Source organism: Chanodichthys erythropterus, chromosome 3 (assembly GCF_024489055.1).
Source record: "Chanodichthys erythropterus isolate Z2021 chromosome 3, ASM2448905v1, whole genome shotgun sequence".
NCBI lineage: Eukaryota > Metazoa > Chordata > Actinopteri > Cypriniformes > Xenocyprididae > Chanodichthys > Chanodichthys erythropterus.
Genome location: NC_090223.1, coordinates 22,746,239 through 22,768,546, shown reverse-complemented (window position 1 = coordinate 22,768,546; position 22,308 = coordinate 22,746,239). Strand labels below are relative to the sequence as shown.

The 22,308-nt window shown below is 37.8% G+C and overlaps 1 protein-coding gene across 8 annotated transcripts in view; it reads right to left on the bottom strand.

Moving 5' to 3' along the window:
* Positions 1 to 8,264: 8,264 nt before the first annotated feature.
* Positions 8,265 to 22,308, bottom strand: part of gcgra (glucagon receptor a) — an 81,192-nt gene continuing 67,148 nt past the window's right edge. For 5 of the 8 annotated variants that reach the window (XM_067381393.1, XM_067381394.1, XM_067381392.1 and 2 more), the window contains 2 exons: positions 13,078 to 13,119; positions 8,265 to 12,970 (listed from right to left, as the gene is read on the bottom strand). In XM_067381393.1, coding sequence (XP_067237494.1) covers positions 12,608 to 12,970; positions 13,078 to 13,119 — 405 coding nt within the window. In that variant the 3' untranslated portion in view covers positions 8,265 to 12,607. Of the gene's footprint in view, positions 12,971 to 13,077; positions 20,599 to 22,308 lie in introns of all 8 variants that reach the window. The other 3 variants (XM_067381397.1, XM_067381398.1, XR_010894585.1) reach the window with 3 other exon arrangements.

Here is a 22,308-nt window from a genome sequence, read left to right as displayed (position 1 = left end):
TGAGAAATATGTTAATCAGTCATTGCACAAATTATCACTGGAGAGGTAATGAACAATAATGCCTTCAACACACTGCTTACAGCATTATCTCACAATGACAGCAGTCACTGACATTTCTCTAGGGACTGAATATCAGACAAATTTACAATTAATGATCAAACACAACAACAGAACAAACTCAGCCCACTTACTTTATCAGCATAAGTCAAATTAGGCCAGTTTAACTCAGAGAAAGAGGTTTAAGAGCTTTATGTGTAAGAAGTGCCCCATAATCACATCATGAATGAGTCCATTAAGCTCTAATGGAACTGATAACAACCTGAGAGGAAGCAATGGTCCCATTATGAGCAATATTTATAGCAGATATAAAATTGCCCCTCTATCATTGTCATTATGACTTTTGACAATTATGTCTGTACGTCATGAGCATAAAGAAATAAAGGAACGGAAATTGCACTTCACGCCGCCATTTCCAATATTGTTTGATGGAGGGCACGGCCGCTCATATTTATGCTATTTTTACCAGCAGCTACAGATGTAAACAACAGGTCTAAGTAAGTGTTTAAAGCCTGTTCATCAAGGTACAGATAATTGATATTAATCAGCACAAATTACTTAAGTGCATAATATGTGAACAAGACAATTACAGTTAAAGGTAATTCATCCACTTTTGAATGTCTTATTTATACAAGAATTATTTATCAAATTTGAAGGAATGCTTCAAAGGAGCACCAAAAGTGAATTTAACTTTTTGGACACTGGCTTATCCTTAAAGGGTTAGTTCACCCAAAAATGAAAATTCTGTCATTAAATACTCAACCTCATGTCGTTCCACACCCGTAAGACCTTCATTCATCTTCAGAACACAAATTAAGATATTTTCAATAAAATCCGATGGCTCAGTGAGGCCTCCATTGACAGCAAGATAATTAACACATTCAGATGCCCACAAAGGTATTAAAAACATTTTTAAAAAGGTTCATCAACCTTAATGTTATAAAGCGATGAGAATACTTTTTGGGTGCCAAAAAAACAAAATAATGACTTTTAAACAATATCTAGTGATGGGCGATTTCAAAACACTGCTTCAAATCTTTACAAATCTTTTGTTTCGAATCAGTAGTTCGGATCACTTATCAAGCTGCCAAAGTCACGTGAACTACTGAAATTCCAAAACACTTATGATGTAAGAAAGCCTCGTTTACTGAAATCACGTGACTTTGGCGCTCCGAACCACTGATTCGAAACAAAAGATTTGTAAAGCTTCAAAGCAGTTTTGAAATCGGCCATATATAAACTATCCTCATGGACAGTTTCCTCAAAATTATAATCACGATTATTAATCATGTTTATTCTATCAAAAGAGTAATGTAACTATGGCTATTTTGCAAGTTCTTTACCAACCTACACTTCACCCAAAAGGCGGCACAAAGGTGGCACAAAGACTTAAATTTAACCAACTATGATAACTTCGTTAGATGGTAAATCAATACAAAACATGGTTTTGGTGAGCGCTTTGTAATATGTATAGCAACACAATTCGTTTGCAATAAGACAAACCAGATTCAAATTGCCCGGCAAATTCGTAAAGCAAAGAAAAATCATTTCTAGCTAATCAACATTATGAAATCTGGTAAAACCTTTAGGAACTTCAAAAGATAAAACAGCGAAATTCCTAATATTACTTCCAATATTTCCAAATTATGTTCATTTTCATAGAGCGGGCCAATATCGTGATGATTATTTAAAATCAATCGAGAGAAGCAGATATCGTTATCGTGATAAAATACGATTAATCATGCAGCCCTAATTTAATTTAATTTGACTTGACATTTTATATTCAACAGTATTCTTGACATTTATTCAACAGTGCTTTTGATCTGCCTGCATTGACACTGTTCTTTAAAAGGAAAAATTATATACCAATTATCAATGTAAAGCTGCTTTGACACAATCTGCATTGTAAAAAGCGCTATATAAATGAAGGTGACTTGACTTGACTTGACTTGACTTGACATGCGCATTTGAGTGCATTGTCTGTGCATTGCCTGGAATTGACTGTTGACTGCTCTCATTTGTATCTCCACTAAATGGCAACACTCACATTTGGGCCATACACGTTAAAGGCATGTAGATGTCTTCAGGCCAGGACTTTAATAAATCATGTGACGTTTGAGGCAGATCGGACATTGTATACCCGAGTTACAACAACTTCCTGTTTCATGCCAAAAAATCAAATTTTGTCAGGCCACGACACGCCCTTCAACGAAAACTCTAGATCTTCGCAATTTAATGTTGCAAAGGCATTTAGATTAGACTGACCAAATATGATGTTTATCTGATAAAATCTCTAGGAGGAGTTCGTCAAAGTCTGGAAATGGCAAAAACTGCAAAAAATTTTGCTGAGAAATTTTAAAATATCTCACTTCCAGTTGGGTTTGCAGATTTTGCTCCCAGGGACTTTTTTGTAGATATCAAGCTGTTACATCTGTCAACCGAATTCCATACCTGTATGTGAAACACAGCGCAAAGGGCACTTAATTGAAATTTTGTAGGAGGCGCTATAGAGCCATATTGCCGCACCTAATTCTGAAACCCATAACAGATGTAAATTTTCACCGCTTCTGACCAATGTGCAAAGTTTCATGAGTTTTTGAGCATGTTTAGGCCCTCAAAAGTGCAATTCATTTTGGAGAAGAATAATTGACAGAGAAATTACAGTAGGGTATTCATACCATCAGTGCTCAGACCCTAAATACTAAAAAAAAACAAAACAAAAAAAACATGTCATGACCACTATAAATGTTCTTACACACCACTGACATAGTGGTTTCCTCATTTTTATGGTGGTGTGATTAGTTTCTTATGTAATGACATTCAGACTTCATGTAAGCAAATAGTTCACATAAGTGACTGCAATTGACCCTTCGCTAAACCTAAAAGTTTGGACGGGGTGGCGGAATTTTTTCCCTTCCCGAAACCTAAAACCCAAGTGGAGAAATGCCATGTTCTGACAATTTGTGCTACCCTGTCAGATTTTGCTACCTCCCATTGAAACTGACAGCGAAAAATGCTAACGCTACCCATTAGATTGTGCTTCCAGCATGATTTTAATGTGGTTTATGGCTTTATTAACATCTAAACCTACTCCAACCCTTATAATAATGCAAGTACAGTAGTGGTAGCACAATATGATATGGCATTAATCGTTAGAACAAGTATAAATTCATAGCGAAAAATGCTACTTATCAGATTGTGCTTTATTAATGTCTACACCTAAGTTACCCCAACACTAAACCTACCCTTACAATAGTGCAAATACAGTAATTTTGTGTTATTTATCATGACAACAATGATGTAATATTGATGTGCACACATGCAGTAAGCCCGGGTAGGACAGTCTGACGGGTAGGTTAGCTAGCTAGCTAACTCAGCACATCATTGCTTGGAAATAATGACGGTTCTTTGTTCATATGCATATATTTTAATGTAAAATAAGATGATTAAAGGCAAGACGGAGTAGCTTTCGCGCTAAAATATAAGCGGATTTATAATTATTAGGTTATTTTCACAAATTTCACTGAACCTGCTGTGGATGAACAAAGCTGTTCCTCAATTTGTGTGTTTCTCATTTGAATGGTCAGCGTGTGAAGCGGCTGCAGCTCCCGCTGGGAGCTTTAGCTTCAATTTTGATCAAATTATTTTCCAATCAGTTGCATATTATGTCGTGGATATATCCCTCGAATGCATACTGCAGTCCCTTTTGTCTTGCTCTCAGATATTTCACCTGTTCGCCAAAAATGACTAATTATCTCCTTGGAAATGTCTGACACCGGTGCATACATACTGTAAATGACTTGCCAGGCACAAAAGCTTGACAGGCGTAGCAACAGTAACTAAGGAGGGTGGGGCTTAGCGAAGGGTCCATTCTGTTCCAAGTCCCATCTGCCCACAAACACTAGTAGTGCATGATGAATAGTGTGGAAATGATGTAGTGCCTAGTGGACAGGAGCGGTCGATAATGGACCACCTCATTTGGATTACAGCACTCTTGAGTAGCAGTGCAGTTGCCAGGATAGAAGCAAACAAACAGTGCGGTTTTAAAACACAGGAAAAACTAGATGGTTATGAAACAAAATCTTCCCAGCCACGCCACTTCAGACGACTGTGTGTTTCAAGTGTTTCATTGGCCTTGTTAGGCTCTAATAGTGAAACATAAATCACTCTGTGAGGCGGACCGGTGTGGTGATATGATAAATGATGATTCATGCTAGCATTTAAAGCAGCATGTGATAACAATGCCCTTATCAGGTCATATTCCACCATCAGTCTCACACAAGCACAACAGCAGTCCTCCAGAGCATCAACACCTTGACACGTCTGTTTTTCCATGCTGTGCCTCTTTCCCCTGCACAACCAGTCCTTAACCAGGGGACGTGGTATTAAAGCCTCAGAGGTGAGAAGCCTATGGTGAAACGGACAGGTTTGTTTTGTTAAAGGCAGGACAGAAGCTTGGCCTATGGCCTTAAAGAGGATTGAGATAAATAAACGGATTAGAAAATCAAGCACTAATGTACCAAAGGGATTCATGTCCGCTCAACACTCCAGCCCAATCCAAACACAGGATTTGTTTAGGCAGGTTTACAGCACTCACTGTACTGAGAATATTAGTACATGGTGGGCTACGTTTTCTGGGTGTTGATAAATATTTGATTGGGTTGTTGGGTTGGTTGTCTCACTATTCCAAACTCTACACTCCCAAAACACACTACCAACATTCTAGCAACCCTTCATATAGCTACCACTCAGAACACCATAGTAACTGCCTAGCAATTCTGCAACAAGCATCCAGGACACCCTAGCAACTGCCTTCCAACCAAACAGTACACCTTAGCAACCAACAAGATCCCTTTAACATCTGCGCAGCCACTCAGTAAATCAACAATCTAGCAAACCCAGAAATTTCCAACAGCCGCTTAGAACACCTTAACTCTTTCCCTGCCAGCATTTTCTAAAACAGTTTCTAGCCAGCGGCAGCATTTCGTTATTATCATTTTCACAAAACTTTCATGTCCCCCCAGAATATTTTGTATTAATATGTAAACAATCAATATATCAAAAGAAAGAACACAGCCTCTGCTTTTAAACAATCAAACAACATTGTAGGTTCATTTACTCTTTTTTTTTAATCAACACTTGAATGCGGGTATGTTTCGGGTCGGTTTCAGAATGATGATCAAAACATAGATGGAGTAGATCGAGTCCATACACACCCCAAAAGATTCGCAGTCCAATACCTCTTCATGGGTTCGACATTTAGTTAGGCAATTTTGATTTATATGCTGTTGAATGTTTGATGATCATGTTAAGCGTAATTGTACGTAAATGATCTTCTGTCTGCTCCTTCTGGTTTACACAGATCTTCTTCTTCACTTGTTTTTAGATCTGGAGATGCTGTATACTTTCATAAAATGCGTAATAACACCCCCTACCATTTTACAGTAAAAAAAAAAGTGAAATGCCAGAAAAACGAGTCAATGGCAAGGAAAGACTTAAAGGGTTTGTTTACCCAAAAATGAAAATTCTGTCATTTATTACTTACCCTCATGCCGTTCCACACCCGTAAAGACCTTCGTTAATCTTCGGAACACAAATTAAGATATTTTAGATGAAATCCGATGGCTCCGTGAGGCCTTCATTGGGAGCAATGACATTTCCTCTCTCAAGATCCATTAATGTACTAAAAACATATTTAAATCGGTTCATGTGAGTACAGTGGTTCAATATTAATATTATAAGCAACGAGAATATTTTTGGAGGGCCAAAAAAAACCAAAATAACGACTTTAGTGATGGCCGATTTCAAAACACTGCTTCAGGAAGCTTCGGAGCATAAATAAATCAGTGAGTTGAATCTGCTGTTTGGAACGCTAAAGTCACGTGATTTCAGCCATTGGCAGTTTGACATGCGATCTGAATCATGATTCGACACACTGATTAGGTGCGTTCCATTCGACCGTAAGTGGACTGCGAAGTAGACTTCACAGGGTATTTCGCCATCTTAAGTGAGATTCCATTCCGAAGGGAGCGAACATGTTCAGTTCGAAGGGCACTGCGAACGGCATAGGGAATAAGGGAACATCGATACATCACTTCACAGGAAGTAGAGAGGTAAAATTACCCAACTGTCATTGCGTACCGCGTCACCAGTCAGAACTATGGAGCAGAGCCGTTGAAAGAATTATTAAACTTCCTCTCTGATGGAGGAATTTACGTTTGAATTTTGAATATTCATAAATGTTGTTATTATACGAACGAAAGTATGAGGTTATGGCGATGAGTGTTGCATATTTTATTGTATGAATAGGCCTGACAAAGTAAAAGTGTTGAAAAGCTGTCATTTTTTATTTTACTTTATTTACCTCAGAATTGTTTACTATGCAGCTGCGCGTGGAAAAGAAAGCGCACAAGATGAGACCCAGACGGTGGATTAAGAATACATACAGTTAACCAAATGAGAATTTATTTTCATATGGCATGACAGTTACAGCTTCAAATCTGTTAATTAAGTCAATTTTAAATTCGAAAGTAAATTATAATATGTATTTATGTTATATCATAATCTGCGCGACAATGTCGTTGACTTTCTTTGATGACGTTTGCAGGGCGTTCCAAATGAGTGATAATAATTGCCAGCGAAGTCCACTTCAACTGATATACCGTGCTCAGGGAGTAGGGAGCAGTGAACACAGCTGTCGAATGGAACACAGCTATTCATTTATACTCCGATGCTTCATGAAGCAGTGTTTTGAAATCGGCCATCACTAAATAAGTCGTTATTTTGTTTTTTTGCTGCTCCAAAAATATTCTCTTCACTTTATAATATTAATATTGAACCACTGTACTCACATGAACCAATTTAAATATGTTTTTAGTACACTTATGGATCTTGAGAGAGGAAGTGTCCATTGCTCCCTATGGAGTCCTCACTGAGCCATCGGATCTCAACTAAAATATCTTAATTTGTGTTCTGAAGATTAACGAAGGTCTTACGGGTGTGGAACGGCATGAGGGTGAGTAATAAATGACAGAATTTTCATTTTTGGGTGAACTAACCCTTTAACATCCACCTAGCAATGCTTACATCCTTTCAAGCTTGAAATTGTTTTTAGAACTGCCTTATTGTCCAAACTGTACAAAGCTTAAAGGTACAATAAGCAATTTCAGAGAATCATTGTTGAACACTGTTGATATTTGAAATAAACCCAAACAAACACACCCCTCGCTTCATTGCTCCGCCCCCAAAATGCACAAACACGCAATGCAAGAGTGGATGTCTCTGTATCATAACTGAAGCGAAGCAAAATAATGCTTCACAAAAATAAAGCGAAAACGATGAACTAACGTCAAGGAATAACAAAAAATTAACATACAGTACACAAGAGTATATACAAGCAAGAATTTGTTAGTTGCCAGCAGCACACACTTAAAACCAATGTTACTCTCATATGGAGCAGAAACAACTCAACCTTGGCGTCTGATTTCAGGCCTTCCTGCTTAGGTATTTCTAGTGCTGGAAAGCTTTTCTAATATTAACGTGGATCCTAAAGCTGTTGCCTTCTGTTTTTCCAGTGATATTCCTCAGAGCTTTTCTCTTTTGTAATGTCTCTCAGCCATCTCTTTCTACAGTCTTTTTTCAAATCTCACTCTCTCTCCTCCCCCATCATAAGTGGACACACCCCCTACTGCTGATTGGCTGTGTTTTGTGCTACTCTGTCCGATCCACTTTCAACAGCACATCAACCTGATCTCATGAGAGAGCAAGTGTTTTATGAGAGTTTAAGTACAATGTGATTCACATTAAAAATGTAAATTTTTTAGAAATAAAGTAAGCATGAAGGTCCACCCTCTCCCCACCCCATAAATATAACCATCAGGTAAGCATAAACAGATCATACAAAAATGTACGAATGAGATTGTACAAATTTATACAAAGTAGCCGTCAATCCACAAAACATAAAATAGTTTCAAACTGCCATGAGAGTGTGTTTGTACATCTAGTTTTATTTGCAGTGCTAGTAATAACTTGACAGGGCCAATTTGTATTTCCCTTTCAGTGGTGCAATGAAAGGTTGTGTATGTCAGCATACCGTAGGACTGACATACTGGAGCTATTTGGTAACAGTAAAAGACAAACCACACAAACCTTTTTACTTGAATTTATTTATTCACTATCTTCATATCATAATTAATCAAAAAAAAAAAAAAAAAAAAACATTACACAAGCACATATTTTAATCTACAGCATGGCAGGCCTTCTCTGTTTCACTCCCTGTCTGGCCAGCCATACCATCAGCCCACCTACATCGCAAGCAAGCTACACAACACAAAACTTGAGCACCGCCATTTCAATGAGCAAAACTTGCACACTGTTTGTTTGCAGTGTGGACAGTGTCTTTGATCATAATGGGAGCCCAGACAGCAACATAGTGGTACATGAGGATTACACGCGGACCAGATGTGGGCCAGATCTGGGCCAACACTATGTTGCTGTCAGGGAGTGCTCTAAATTTAATATTTTGCATCAGTCATTGCAATGTAGCTGAGGTGTATGCTATGAAACACCAACACTGTGAAAACAACAACAACAACAAAAAAAAAAAACATGGGGAATCCTTACCGAGGAATTCACAATACATTCAACCAAAGACACAGCAGTCAGAGAAAAAGAGCATATTTCAGGGGCAAACAGGATCTCTTAATATATTTTGCAAGATTTTTTTTTGAAATACTGACATCTTTGTTTCTGAATTTTCGCTCAAAATGTTGTTTTTTTTAGCATTTTTGTTACACGTTACATGTACTTATTATAGTAAATTATGCATAGTTACATGCAAATAACTCTAAATCAAACCATATTTCTAACCCCAAACTTATGGTAAGTACATGTTATTAGTATTACTAATTACATTGTAACAAAGACATCTTAAATAAAGTGTAACCCAAAATTCTGTCGTATCCTTTAATGACATTCCAAACTCATATTTTTTTCTTCCATATATCACAAAATAAGACATTATACAGAATGTCTAATCTTCTCTTTTCTATACATGACAATTTATACTCCAAAAAGTAAAAAGCACCTTAAAAAGTAGTTGTGTGCTCTGTTCCTGAAGTTTTGTCATATGATAGTTTTGTGTGAGGGACAAATTTAATATTAATATTCTCTTCTACACTATCTCATGTGACTGAATGTGACCCAAATGGTTCATGTCTATATAAGCTATTCAATATAGCTACTGACTTTTTCAAAATATTTACATTTTTTGATGTCTTCATTACTGTTAATAAGCTTAATAATTGGTTTAATTGATAAAATGCATGTTCTGTTACATAGATTCAGCTTTCAATGTCTTCTGCATCCAAAGCATGGCTCGAGTTCTTCTAGGATACTCTTGGGAAGTTCATTCCTAGATATTCCAAGAGGGTCTTAAGTTTGAATGCAGATAGATGAGCATAACAGGCGCTTTGCTTCCCTTATTGAATACTTTGGCATCACTTCAGTTTGGCTGCAAGAAAACAGAGGCCTTACACTCACATGGAAATAGAATGCAGACCCATGCATGCATGATTTATCGACTTCTGAGATTACTCACACGCTTAGGCAACATTAAATGATGCCAATTTTGAAAAATCTGTTTGAAATATTCAACAGGATTGTTTTGCTTTGGCAGACAACCTCAGGAAAATAAGCTCACAGTCTTTGATCCCTTGTGGCGATAAAGTATTTCCCTTTTTTGGCCAAAGTCCAAATAATTTTGTAATGTTTAGCACTTTGAAAGTACAACTGCAGTTATTACAAATTAGCCACCATGACCTCACCTTTAACACAGAAGGACTTATTTATCTCAGTTTCACTCAAAAGGCAAATTGGTCTTGAGTGTTGCAAAAATGCCAGCAATTCCTCTTCTTAGGTGACTGAACACTAAACCAGGAGCTAAATGTTTCTTTCACTCTCCACAAAGCACACACAAGCACAAAAAACACACCATGTGCACAAATAACAGATACCACAAAACAAAGTCATTACAAATCTCAACAGGCATTTACCAATATCTACAATAATTATAAATTAAAACTGTGCAAATTGCCCCACATAGTATCTGCGATAATCATCGTCATGATCATCATGTGTTTGATGACCTAAAGAAAATATAAATGTGCATCATTATGCACACAAATGCCACAATATGGGGCATCAGCTGCTCATTGTCATTAAAGGTGAAGTATGTCATTTATACAACATTATCGGCACTAAACAGAATTGCAAAAATTTTGAAACAAATTTCAAAGTGTTTATGTTCTCCATTCTCTATGTTCACACCAAGGACATTTCAATATCTAGGGGAAACTCATTTATTAGCATTCTCATTCATCTTAAAGGTGCAAAGTGTACATTTTAGGAGAATCTATTGACAGAAATGCAGTATAATATACATAACTATGTTTTCAGTGGAGTATAAAGACCTTACATAATGAAACGTTATGTTTTTATTACCATAGAATGAGCCATTTCTATCTATATACACCACGGGTCCCATTACATGATAAGCCGTCATTTTGCGCTGACATGCCCTAAATGGACAAACTGCTCTACAGAGCAGGATTGCTTGACTGGCTACTCTCTGCTGTCTCAGATGACGACTTCTTGGTGTTGGCAACCGTAGCTTCTCTATATTGCAATTCACAACCTCACCGCTAGATGCCACTAAAATTTACACACTGCACCTTTAAATGTTTCTCGATAACTACTATCATATTTGCATTAAAAAATTTGGAATTGCCTTCATAATGATGTAGTTACATGATCTACCAGCAGGGGCAAACTGCTGATATTAACCATACAAAACCTGACCCTGTGGTTCAGACAGATAGTCCCACTCCAAACTCAAGCCATTGGTTAAATCAATGTTGTTATGACCCAGTCGAGCCACTCAAACAAACAGTTTTAGTGGTGTTAATGTCAAAGAAATTACACACTTAACATTTAATCTACGCTGCAACCTCATTTCAGTGTCTTGCAGTTGTGTATTTTTATAGCATATCCTATCTTGATCTGAGCATTAAAACGTACTCTGAGTGAGGAATCATTTTGATCGATGTCTTAGGTTGGAATTTGTTCTAAATTTTGTCTTTGCTTTCTGGCTCTCATCCTCTCAGTTCCTCCTACACTTATGGCAACCTATGGCAAAGGATTTGAATGCCTTTTGGGAGATGAGAAGTATGCGAGAGAAGAAGCAGTTGCTAACTAATACTGACTCTTGAACATATCAACATGTTTGGTCGACAGTCATCTCTGACAACTTACACAAGGGAATCAGATCTGGCATACTACTCCATTAAGGCATTGACCCAGACCCTTTGAAGGCTTCTACATATGGCTGCATTTTGCATGCTTGAGTATACCAAGCATGTTTTCTTGAAGGGAGCACATCATTAATAGTGATTAGTAGTACACCTAATGTGTGCTTGATGTCATGTCTGTGACTGATGGATTTATTCTTCACTTACTTTGTATGGTCAAACTTTAGTTGCTTTTCCACTGTTGGCCCAAACTGTTCTAGTTTTTTTTTAACCGTTCCATTCTGTGCCAATCTGGTGAACCAAGCTCAAGCAGAAATATAACTAGAACTGTCCCTTTATGTTCTAAAAATTGTTTGGCCCAACGATGCAAAAGCAGCTTTTGTGTTTTTTTGTTTTAATATTGGGGTCTAAGACGTACAGAAAAAGGCACATGGGCAATACTGGGATTGATCAGCCAATATCTAAACCTTGCCTTGGCAATTGATTTCTAACAAATTCAAAGATGGTTTTAATTAACCTAAACACAAACAGCTTTACTTTTTACATGTACCTAAAAGCATCAATTGATTCCAAAATATATGCAAACAAAAATGCTGGTGTGCTGGTTTCACTAACTTAACCAGCAGAATGTCCTTGACCAATCAGCTTCACCCGATAGACCAATTTTTGACCAATTTTTCCCCCACCAAATTTTAGCATAAACTTGCATGGAAATTTGTGTAGGGTTCCTTCGGTTCAGTCCGAGCTCACACACTCTGTAACACATTAACCAGTTTGGTTAAGTTTTTGACATGTTCAGTTAAGTGTATCTTTTTAATTTTCTGTTAATCCAGACACGTTGGTTGTAGATGTTTTCTTGCTCTAGTTCCTTTTGGACCCTGCAGTGCAGATGGGTTTTCTCTACTAAATCATCAACATCACAGACGACTATACTGTATAACACTAGAGATAAGACTCTGTTCTTCATCAAAGGGTTTGTTAGCATGTACATTTGTGCAAATCTTTATTAACAAATGTCCACCTTCTGCTCGCTCATGTAATGCGAAGGACAGGTGTCCATCATGAGTTGTCTGCTGAGCTTCAGAGAGCGCAGTGCTCTCACAAACTTACACGGGTGCCAGCGACACACATACATACACACACCCCTCGCTCCAGCCAGGGCTGAGGGTTCAGGGCCCTCAGCCAGAGAAGGCGAGAGTGGTCAGGCTAATGGTCTTCGTGAGATACCTGGAGTCTACTTCAGCTCACAGGTTTCTCTCAGCATTGCCCTGTGGAACACTACAACACTTTCCTCTGTCCACCACCACTATGTCCTCTGTTATCGAACTGCACGTGGAGCCATCCTGTGGTGTGGAGGTGAACTGCAGGCATCCCTGCCCAGTACCCATACCATTCTGGTTGTTGGACACCAACATCTGCTTCTCTTCTGGACTGCCGAGCCGGGAGGTAGTAGTAGCGATATCAGGCAGCCGCGGGAGGTTGGAGGAATGAACCAGGATGCTGCCACTCTTCATCTGAAGGGTCTGGCTGTAAGTGTGGCGGTACTCCTCCTCAATGTCCCTCCCAAGCTTCCAGCGTCTCCATTTCTTCAGAATCTCAGACTGAACCTGACCAATCCAGAAGATGCACAGAATGGAAAGGAAACAGATTTGTGAAAATGGAACTACCTTTGCGAGGTTGTGTACATTAAAAAAAAAAAAAAAGTTGAACTCACCTCTTTGTTGACAAAGCAATATAAGATTGCCACCAGCAGCCCCTGTGAACATGTCAGGGCAAGAAAAAAGCAAATCATTTAAAGTCACCATAAACTAAAAACGGACAATTATTGTTTTGTTTTTAATAAAATATTGCAGTGTTTATTAGGGATGCCCTCTAATAGTCAACTAAATGTTAGTCGACTAGAAGAGGCTTAGTCAACCATGGTTTTATTAGTTGGTTAGTCACAGAAGAAGAAAAGAAAACTCCACTGGAAGTGGTGAAGATCGTTAACGACAGGTTCTTGCAATTACAGTATGTCAGGCAGGAAATCTTAACATTCGCCTATCATCCATCGCCCTCAAATATGGCTTATAATTTGAAACATGGCTGCTTTACATGGCTCCTCGCTATAACATTAACCTAGATAAATGTGCACTATTAGGCGCATATTCAAGTGTTGAAGCATGTGGAGTGTGGAAGCTGCGCTTACTGCATGACATAAAGGCGCTGGCGCGATCACTTGCATTTTTTCAACTTAAAATACTCTGTCATTTTTTGTCATACAGATAAGAGTAATACATCATACTTTTATTTGTGTACACTCACAATAACAACAAAACGTTGTGCTTTTGTTAAATAAAGAAAACAAACAGTATGCGCTTTCTGCAGTCTTGGTCTCCCTGAGCAGCAGCGCATCACATAAATGAACCAAAATTCAGCGTATAGGCTACTTGCCTCACAGACATGAGAGATATACGTATCTATAGAAAGCTCGAAATGCTTGCAGCAAGCTTTATGCGTGTGCTTGCGTGTGAGGCATGTATTCCTCCCCCAGAATATCTTTAAGTAATTAAATGTATATATAAATGTGCGATTAGTCGACTAATGTCTTAAATGAATGACTACTAGTAGACTAGAAAAATCTTTAGTCAGGGACAGCCCTAGTGTTTATTATAAATCTTTGCACATATTTTTTTTAATCTCAACCTATCACTTGAGATTGCAGCAATAGCAAGCCACAACTATCCAATAAATTCCTCATGGACAAAATAATATTTTCTAGTTCGAGAAGCATTTCACTCTGAAATGCATAACAAAAGGAAATAAAAGATCATCATTCATTTCACAAGGTGGTACAGTATAAATGCACAACCTGCTGAAAAGACCAGGGGTGTGTTTCCTGTACAATGATGTAACTTGTTGACTAATATAGTACATAGATGCATCATTGGAGTAATTAAGCAGCTAGTCATGATTGTGTCCTAAAAAATGTAGTAACTTTGTAGTACATCTGTCATTTGAACCACATTGGTTCAATAATAAATAGCTTGTTAATGATGTCATGCAGGTGGAGGAGGGATAACTTCTAATTAATTGATTCTTTATTCTTAAAAAAAAAAGCAATATCTATTTAGGTCCATGTCATACTAACAAGAAACTAAGTTCCATTAAGTCCATTAAGTTCCAACCACACTTCCTTGCAAAACTGTTTGCGAATATTCATTAGAACTATAGTTTCATGAATTACAAAATAGTTGGCAAACAATTCTTTTGAGAAATTCACCACAGTATAAACTGATCACCGTTGAATGTTGCGTTTTGAATGCTGGTCCCAATAGGATGTTGGTGTTCCAACCAGTTTTTTTAACTGCCTTTACCAGTGAGACTTTCTTGATCAACCAGCTTCACCAGATATAGGACCATCATCTTTTGTTGGTCAAGAAACAACATCCCTATCGAATTGTCCAAACCCTGACTCTTACCCTACACTTAATCCTAACTTAAACCAGCACTAACCATCATAAACCACCGTGGTTCAGCAATTCCGGCTATTCTTTTCAGAAGGGAATGCCATACAATTTCTGTAGCTCAACTAGTACTGTAAGATTAAAACTGCCAAGTTCATGGGTTTGATTCCCAGGGAACACACACTGCTAAATGTATATACATCATGCTAAACATCATGAAACAAAAACAAAATTCTTTCAGAAATGTATAAAAGTAATAATCAGTCTATTTTGCCAATGAGCTAAAGCTGACAATATGACAGACAGTTTGAGTTCAATTAGTGCAATCCACAGTAAGATATTCAAAAGCCAATAAGCATGAAGTGTCTACAGATGGATACATAACAGTCAAGCTTTATGGCCCCTCTCTCTCTTTCTCTGAATCTCTGAATGAAGTCTCATCAGGGCAATTCCTCCAGGCAGATGATACTAATTCGACACATTGCAGCTGCGCTCCACTTGAGTGTCATTATCAGTTTGTCAAAGGGTGAGTCAGCCAATTTGTTGCGCCTGCTCTCTCAAAGCAATTAGTCCTGACACTGTAAAATAAGCTACAAAATGTCAAATTATTTTTTTTCAAAGCTGCTGCCCAATCAAGGGACATTTGAATGCATTGCTAATTTGCAGCATATGGGGCTTTCAGGGAGATTTTGGCAAGGTGAGGTGATTTCTCTCTTTATCCATGACTGAGTTGCATATCGAGAACATAGCAATGTTTAATTTGTTGTTACACCTGAGCTTTGAGCTTGTTGTCCATATGTTAGTGTAGGTCTGAGTTGTGCTTCATTCAGAATTGAACCGAATTAAGTGTGTCTTAAATTAAAATTCAATTCCTGATTTTGAATTGAGGTGACAAACAAGATACAGAATTGTAATGTGAATAATATATATTAATAATAAACTTATTTATATAAATGCTGTAAGAGTAGCTCTACACTGAGTCGTGAGTTGACGCTATTGGAACACTTTTCGTGAGCTGTTGTCTAAAGGCCAGAACACACCAAGCTGACGCCGACGAAATAGTGGCGACGAAAACAAACTGTGGGGTTGGCTCACGTCGGCAGCGTCAGTGTCCAAAGTTGCTCTGCCACACCAAACCGACGCTAAACAGCCGACGGCCAAGCAGAACGTCATTTCTGCGCCTGCGTGAGATGAAATGCCTTTTTGAAACAGCAGGTGGCGGCTATAGGGTGACGTCACGGAGATGGCAAACGCTTGAAAGTTAAACTCCGTCGGATTGTTGTAATAAATCCCGATTTACATAATCAATTCAGGTATAATCAGAGTTTTTAGAAATGAGTACGACTACAAGACACAAGAATGCTTCTAAAAATGAAAATTCGAGAGAAAGAGACGATAAAAAACGATCACCTAGCCCTAACAGACATGCTAAAGCTAGCCCTCGTGCTCCTGAACTTTCTGAAGTGATGGAAGAACTGAAATCGTTAAGAAAAGAAAATCAAGAGGGGCACAAACAAACGAAAATATCACTGACAAAATTAGAAACCTCGGTTGAGGACTTAAAAGGCCAAATAAATAGTTTGGAGAGCAGAATCGGGGAGACGGAGGAACGGATAAATGTTGCTGAGGAAACTGAAATGAGGCACGAAAGAGCGCTCCGATATCTCCTGGAACGTGAGGCGGATCTTAGGTAGATGCGAAGACCTGCAAAATGGATTATTCCGTCGGAATAATCTGCGAATATATCAAGTTCCCGAGGGCAGCGAAGGAGAAAACAGAATTTGTTATGGAGTTGCTCACTACAGTTCTACAGCTACCTCCGGATATGGATATAAAGATTGAAAGAGCACACAGGGCCCTCGCAGCCAAACCAAAAGACTCTAACGCACCTCCGAGATCGATAATAGTGAGATTCCTATATGCGGTTAAGGACGCAATTTTAAGGCAAGCCTGGTCACAAAAGGAGGTCCTGTATAACACAAAACGGATCTACTTTGATAATGACTACTCGCCTGAGTTGCAGAGGAAAAGAGCACAGGTGCGAGATGTAATGAAACAGCTCAAGATGAAGAAGGTGCGAGCGCAGTGCATCTATCCAGCGCAGATAAGGATCTACTTGGAGACGGGAGTAAAAACTTTTCCTACCCTGATGGATGCTGCACAATCGCTGCGGGACCTGGGAATCAAAGTTCGAGTGGATGAACGGGACCGACAAGTAAGAGAAATATCGAGGGCTAGATGGTCAGTGCAAGGCAAAGGTGGACGAGGAGTGAGCACAGCGTTGTCCGACGCGGATCTTCAAGCATTTCTACAGAAGGAATGATCCGTTTAAAAATATGTAAACAGTACATTTAAACTGGATATTTCTGCTTCAGAATGTGAGTAAACTCTGGTTAAATTATAGAAGAGAGTGACACTCTGTTGAGATCCATACGTTTAAGATTTTTTTTTTTTTTTCTCCCCTCTCATTTATTTTCGGGATAATAAGTGTTTTTTTTCTAAATTGACGGAGACTTGTTGGTATTTTGAATTTTGAGTGGAAATCACTCTTGGAGGCGGCCGTGTTTCAATAACATAATGGCTGCACGCACTCGGTGCACTTTTGGTACCCCAGGGAGTCAGCGTCACAACTCCCTGCCCCTGTTACATCGGGATTTGGCCTGTGAGACGACAGCTTGGCCGAATGGATGTATGGAAATCTTGTTCATGTATATAGTTCACGTTTTTGTTTTTGTATATGTTACATATCTGCCCCTGACAGCTTTCTTTCTTTCTTTCTTTCTTTCTTTCTTTTTTTTTAATTTATTTATTATTTTTTTTTATTATTATATTATTATCACTGGAATATGTTGGTTACTAACACATATAACATCAAACAATGGACAATTTAATTTGTGTCAGTTATAATGTAAAAGGTCTGAGCAGCCCAATTAAAAGAAAGAAAATATTTAATCAGCTTAAAAAAATGCAGTGCTCTATTGCATTGCTTCAAGAGACCCACCTGTCTGATGGGGAACATTTAAAACTAAAAAGGGAATGGGTGGACCAAATTTATAGTTCCTCATACAACAAGGGGAAGAGGAGAGGTGTTGCAATCATGTTTGCCAAGTCAGTATTTTTTAATGTGGAACAAGTATACAAGGATAAAGAGGGGAGATACATCATGGTAGTTGGAACAATTTCAGGCAAAAAAATTACGATTCTTAATCTCTATGCACCTAACGAAGACTATCCACAATTTTTCAAGAATGTTTTCTCTCTGTTGGCACAGAAGGGTGACTGAATGTATTTAATCGGTGGGGACTTTAATTGTGTATTAGATAGTCATGTGGATAGGTTACCAGCAGATAGGGGACCACAGTCAAAAAAAGTAAAAGCTCTTTTAGGAATAATGAGAGAATTGGGTTTAACAGATATTTGGCGACACTTGCATCCAAAAGAGAAGGATTTTACTTTCATGTCACATGTACATGGCAGTTACTCTAGAATAGACCTTTTTTGTACATCTAGAGCAGATTTACACAGTATTACAGAATGTCATATAGATCCCATAACCATATCCGATCATGCTCCAGTTAGGTTAAAACTTCAGTTAGGACAAGGTAAACAATTTAAATACTGGCGATTAAATGTATCAGTGATAAATGACTGTAAGGCCAAAGAAGAAATAAGACAACAATTGACTGAATACTTTTATATTAATGACAATGGACTAGTCACTCCATCTATTTTGTGGGAGGGAGCCAAAGCAGTGATGAGAGGTAAAATAATAGAGATAACATCCAGGAATAAAAAATTGAGATTACCTAAACAAAATGAGATAGAAGATGAAATCAGAAAATTAGAAATAGAACATAAGCAAACAGGTAAAATCAAAACTCTAGAATGTTTAAAACAGGAAAGAAAGAAATTGGATGATTTGCTCACATATAAAGCAGAAGGGGCACTCAGATTTGTAAGTAGAAAATATTATGAGATGAGTAATAAAGCAAGCAGGCTCCTAGCCTTCCAATTACGTAAGGCTCAAGCAAGCAGGGTAGTTCCAAAAATTAAACACCCGGATACATTAATAATGCTAACACAACCAAATGATATAGTTAATGCATTTGAAGATTATTATAAAAAATTATATGAAGGCCAGAAATTAATAAATAAGGAAGAAAAAGTTAAAAGTTTTCTGCGACCAATTGAATTAAATAAAGTAACAGAAGAAGAAGCAAAGGAAATGATATCCCCTATCACAGTAGAAGAAATAAGAGAGATTATTGCAAAATTAAAAAATAATAAATCACCTGGCGTAGATGGATTCCCCGGGGAATTTTATAAGGTATTTGTGAATGAATTGGCTCCTAATTTATGTAAGGTGTTTAACTATGTATTACAAAACGAAGACCCCCCGCACTCATGGTCTGATGCAATTATCACTGTAATTCATAAAACTGGAAAAGACCCTACGCAATGTCTTATAGACCAATAAGTTTGCTTTGTCAGGATATGAAAATTTTAACTTCAATACTAGCAAACAGAATTCAAAAACATATAAAAAAATTGGTTAAACCAGATCAGACTGGATTTATTAATGGACGTTATGGCACAAATAATATAAGAAAAGCTTTAAATCTACAGCAAATTGGAAAAAACAGTAAAACACCCTCAATGCTTCTCAGCTTAGATGCCGAGAAAGCGTTTGACAGAGTGGATTGGGTGTTTCTGGAGCAGACTCTTAATTATATGGGATTTCATGACATTTTTGTTAAATGGGTAAAGACTTTTTACAAAAATCCTAAGTCAAGAGTTCGAGTTAATGGTCATTGCTCAGAGTTTTTTAATTTAGGTAGGGGAACTCGTCAGGGAGATGCAATGTCTCCAGTCTTATTTGCTCTTAGTATTGAGCCACTAGCGGAGTTAATAAGGAGCAACCCTAGAATACAGGGGATAATAGATAAAGGAGGAAAAGTCCATAAGATATTGCTATACGCAGATGATGTATTATTATTTATTGAAAACCCCCTTTCATCAATCCCAGCCCTTTTGGAGTGCCTTAGAGACTATGGCTCAGTTTCCGGATACAAGGTAAATTCTGAGAAATCTGAGGCAATGATGATTTCAGGACATTGGCCCACTCAGTTAGATAATGAGGTATCTTTTCGATGGTCTAGTCAAGGCTTCAGATATTTGGGTGTCATTCTTACACCTATGGCATCACGTTTATATCTAGCTAACTATACACGGCTTTTTGAGATGATAAAAAAGGACTTGGCAGGATGGGCAGTACTACCTCTCTCCATGTTTGGCAGGATAGAAGCAGTGAAAATGAATATATTACCGAGACTTCTGTTCCTATTTCAATCCCTACCAGTTTGGGTTCCGCTCTCAGCATTTAACAAACTGGAAAAAATGATTTCAAAATTTATTTGGCAAAACAAGAGACCAAGAATAAGACTTAAAATAATTATGTCAAATAAAGATAGAGGGGGTTTGAACCTTCCTAATCTTAGATATTATTAATGGGCTGCTCAGCTGAGAGCTATGGCTGCTTGGCTTGGTATTGATAAGGAGGCAGAATGGGTTAATATCGAACAGAATTCACTTCCTGGAGTTTCTCTGACAGTTCTGCCATTTATGGATTTGCAGGCGCAGAAAAAAGTGAAAATAACAAATGTATGGATACAGCATACTGTTAAAGTTTGGTCCACCATACAAAAGAAGTTTAGAGGAATAATAGCCTTATCACGTGCAATACCTATTAAAGGTAACCCAGGTTTTCTTCCTTCTATATGGGATGGTGTCTTTAGTAGATGGGAAGAGAATGGTTTAAAGATAGTTAATCAAATTTTTGATGGTGAAACCATAAGACCCTTTTCTCAATTATGTGATAGGTTTTCGTTGAAATCTAATGATCTCTTTAGATATTTACAATTACAACATTATATCACAAATTATAAACATTGGCATATAATCAAAAGAACTCCAACAAATGTTGAAAAATATTTTATTAATATTATTGAACATGGTTTACCTACTAAAAATCATATTGCACATATTTATAGGAAGTTAATGCAGGACCAATCTGATGACAAATCTCATATCAAAAGAAATTGGGAATTGGAGTTAAATACAGTAATAGAGGATGAGATGTGGATAAATATATGTGCTGGCTGTCATAATGGTATAAGTAGTCAAATGTGGAAGGAGTTTGATTGGAAAATGAAGATGAGATTTTTCAGAGCCCCATTGGTGGTTGCCAAATTTGACGGTACATCGCCATTATCACAGTGTTGGAGAGAATGTGGAATGGTGGGGGACTATGTGCATATATTCTGGGAATGTCCCAAAGTATTATTGTATTGGCAGGGGGTTAAAAGGGAAATTAGTAAAATGTTAGGAAGAGATATACCAATGCTCCCAGTTTCTTTTTTTGCTTGATGGTTTCCCCTTGGATCAGTTCAGTAAATCCCAGTTATTTGCATTACATATATTATTAATGGCAGCCAGGAATATAATAACTGTAAACTGGATGAAGGTGCACGAACCTACTGTGACAGAGTGGACGCAAAGACTGAAACAGATATACATATTTGAGAAAATGACTGCGGACTTGCAGGTAAAATCTGACTTTTTTCAACAGAAGTGGGCACTTATTGAAACGTATTTGCTCGAAGGAAATAGTTCTAACATATATTAATGTATGAACCATGCAGGTAATATACTGAAGGTTATTTACTAAATTGCTGTCAGTTTTTTTTTTTTTTTTTAATTATTATTATTTATTTTTTATCCCTCAATGTTTGTTTATTTATTCATGTATTTGTCAAGTATTGAGTTGTACTCTGGTTTTTTTTTCTTTGATTTTTTTTCTTTGTTTTTTGTTTTTGTTTTTTTTTAAAGTTTAATAAAGACACAGTTCAAAAAAAAAAAAAAAAAAAAAGAAACAGCAGGTGGCAGTAGCTGAGCAGCAAATCAGAATGATCAGATGGCCCGACGAGCTCCAACGGCGATTCAACATTTCGAATCGGCCAAAAAAAGGTAGACGAGGACCAACTTCAGCCGACGGTGCGGAACACACTGAGAAAACTTAGTCGGCCGACGAAGAAAAACTGCCCGACGGTCAAGCGTCGGCTTGGGTGTTCCTGCCTTAAAATGTGTGTTACATGCAAATCTTTACTGATTACCGCAGTTGGGTGACATCACAGGTGTGCTGGGGCAGAGTATATAAGAGCGCCTGGAAAGAATGTCATTAGATTCTTTGTTTTCAGAAAACTGTTTGTTTGTTTGTGCACGTGATCTCTGTGTTGGTGGCTAGGGGTAAAAAAAATAAATAAAAATGTTTAGGAGATGTAATGCTGTGCCCAAGATATATAACTCCGAAAGATGGCCACGATCTGAGTGTTATATGTCTTGGGCGGAGCATGCTCAATCAGCCCTCAAGGGGGCTGGTTGTTCTCGCTATGATCGCTTTACAGTGAGGAAGCTCAACTCCTGCCTGGCTCCTGACTGTG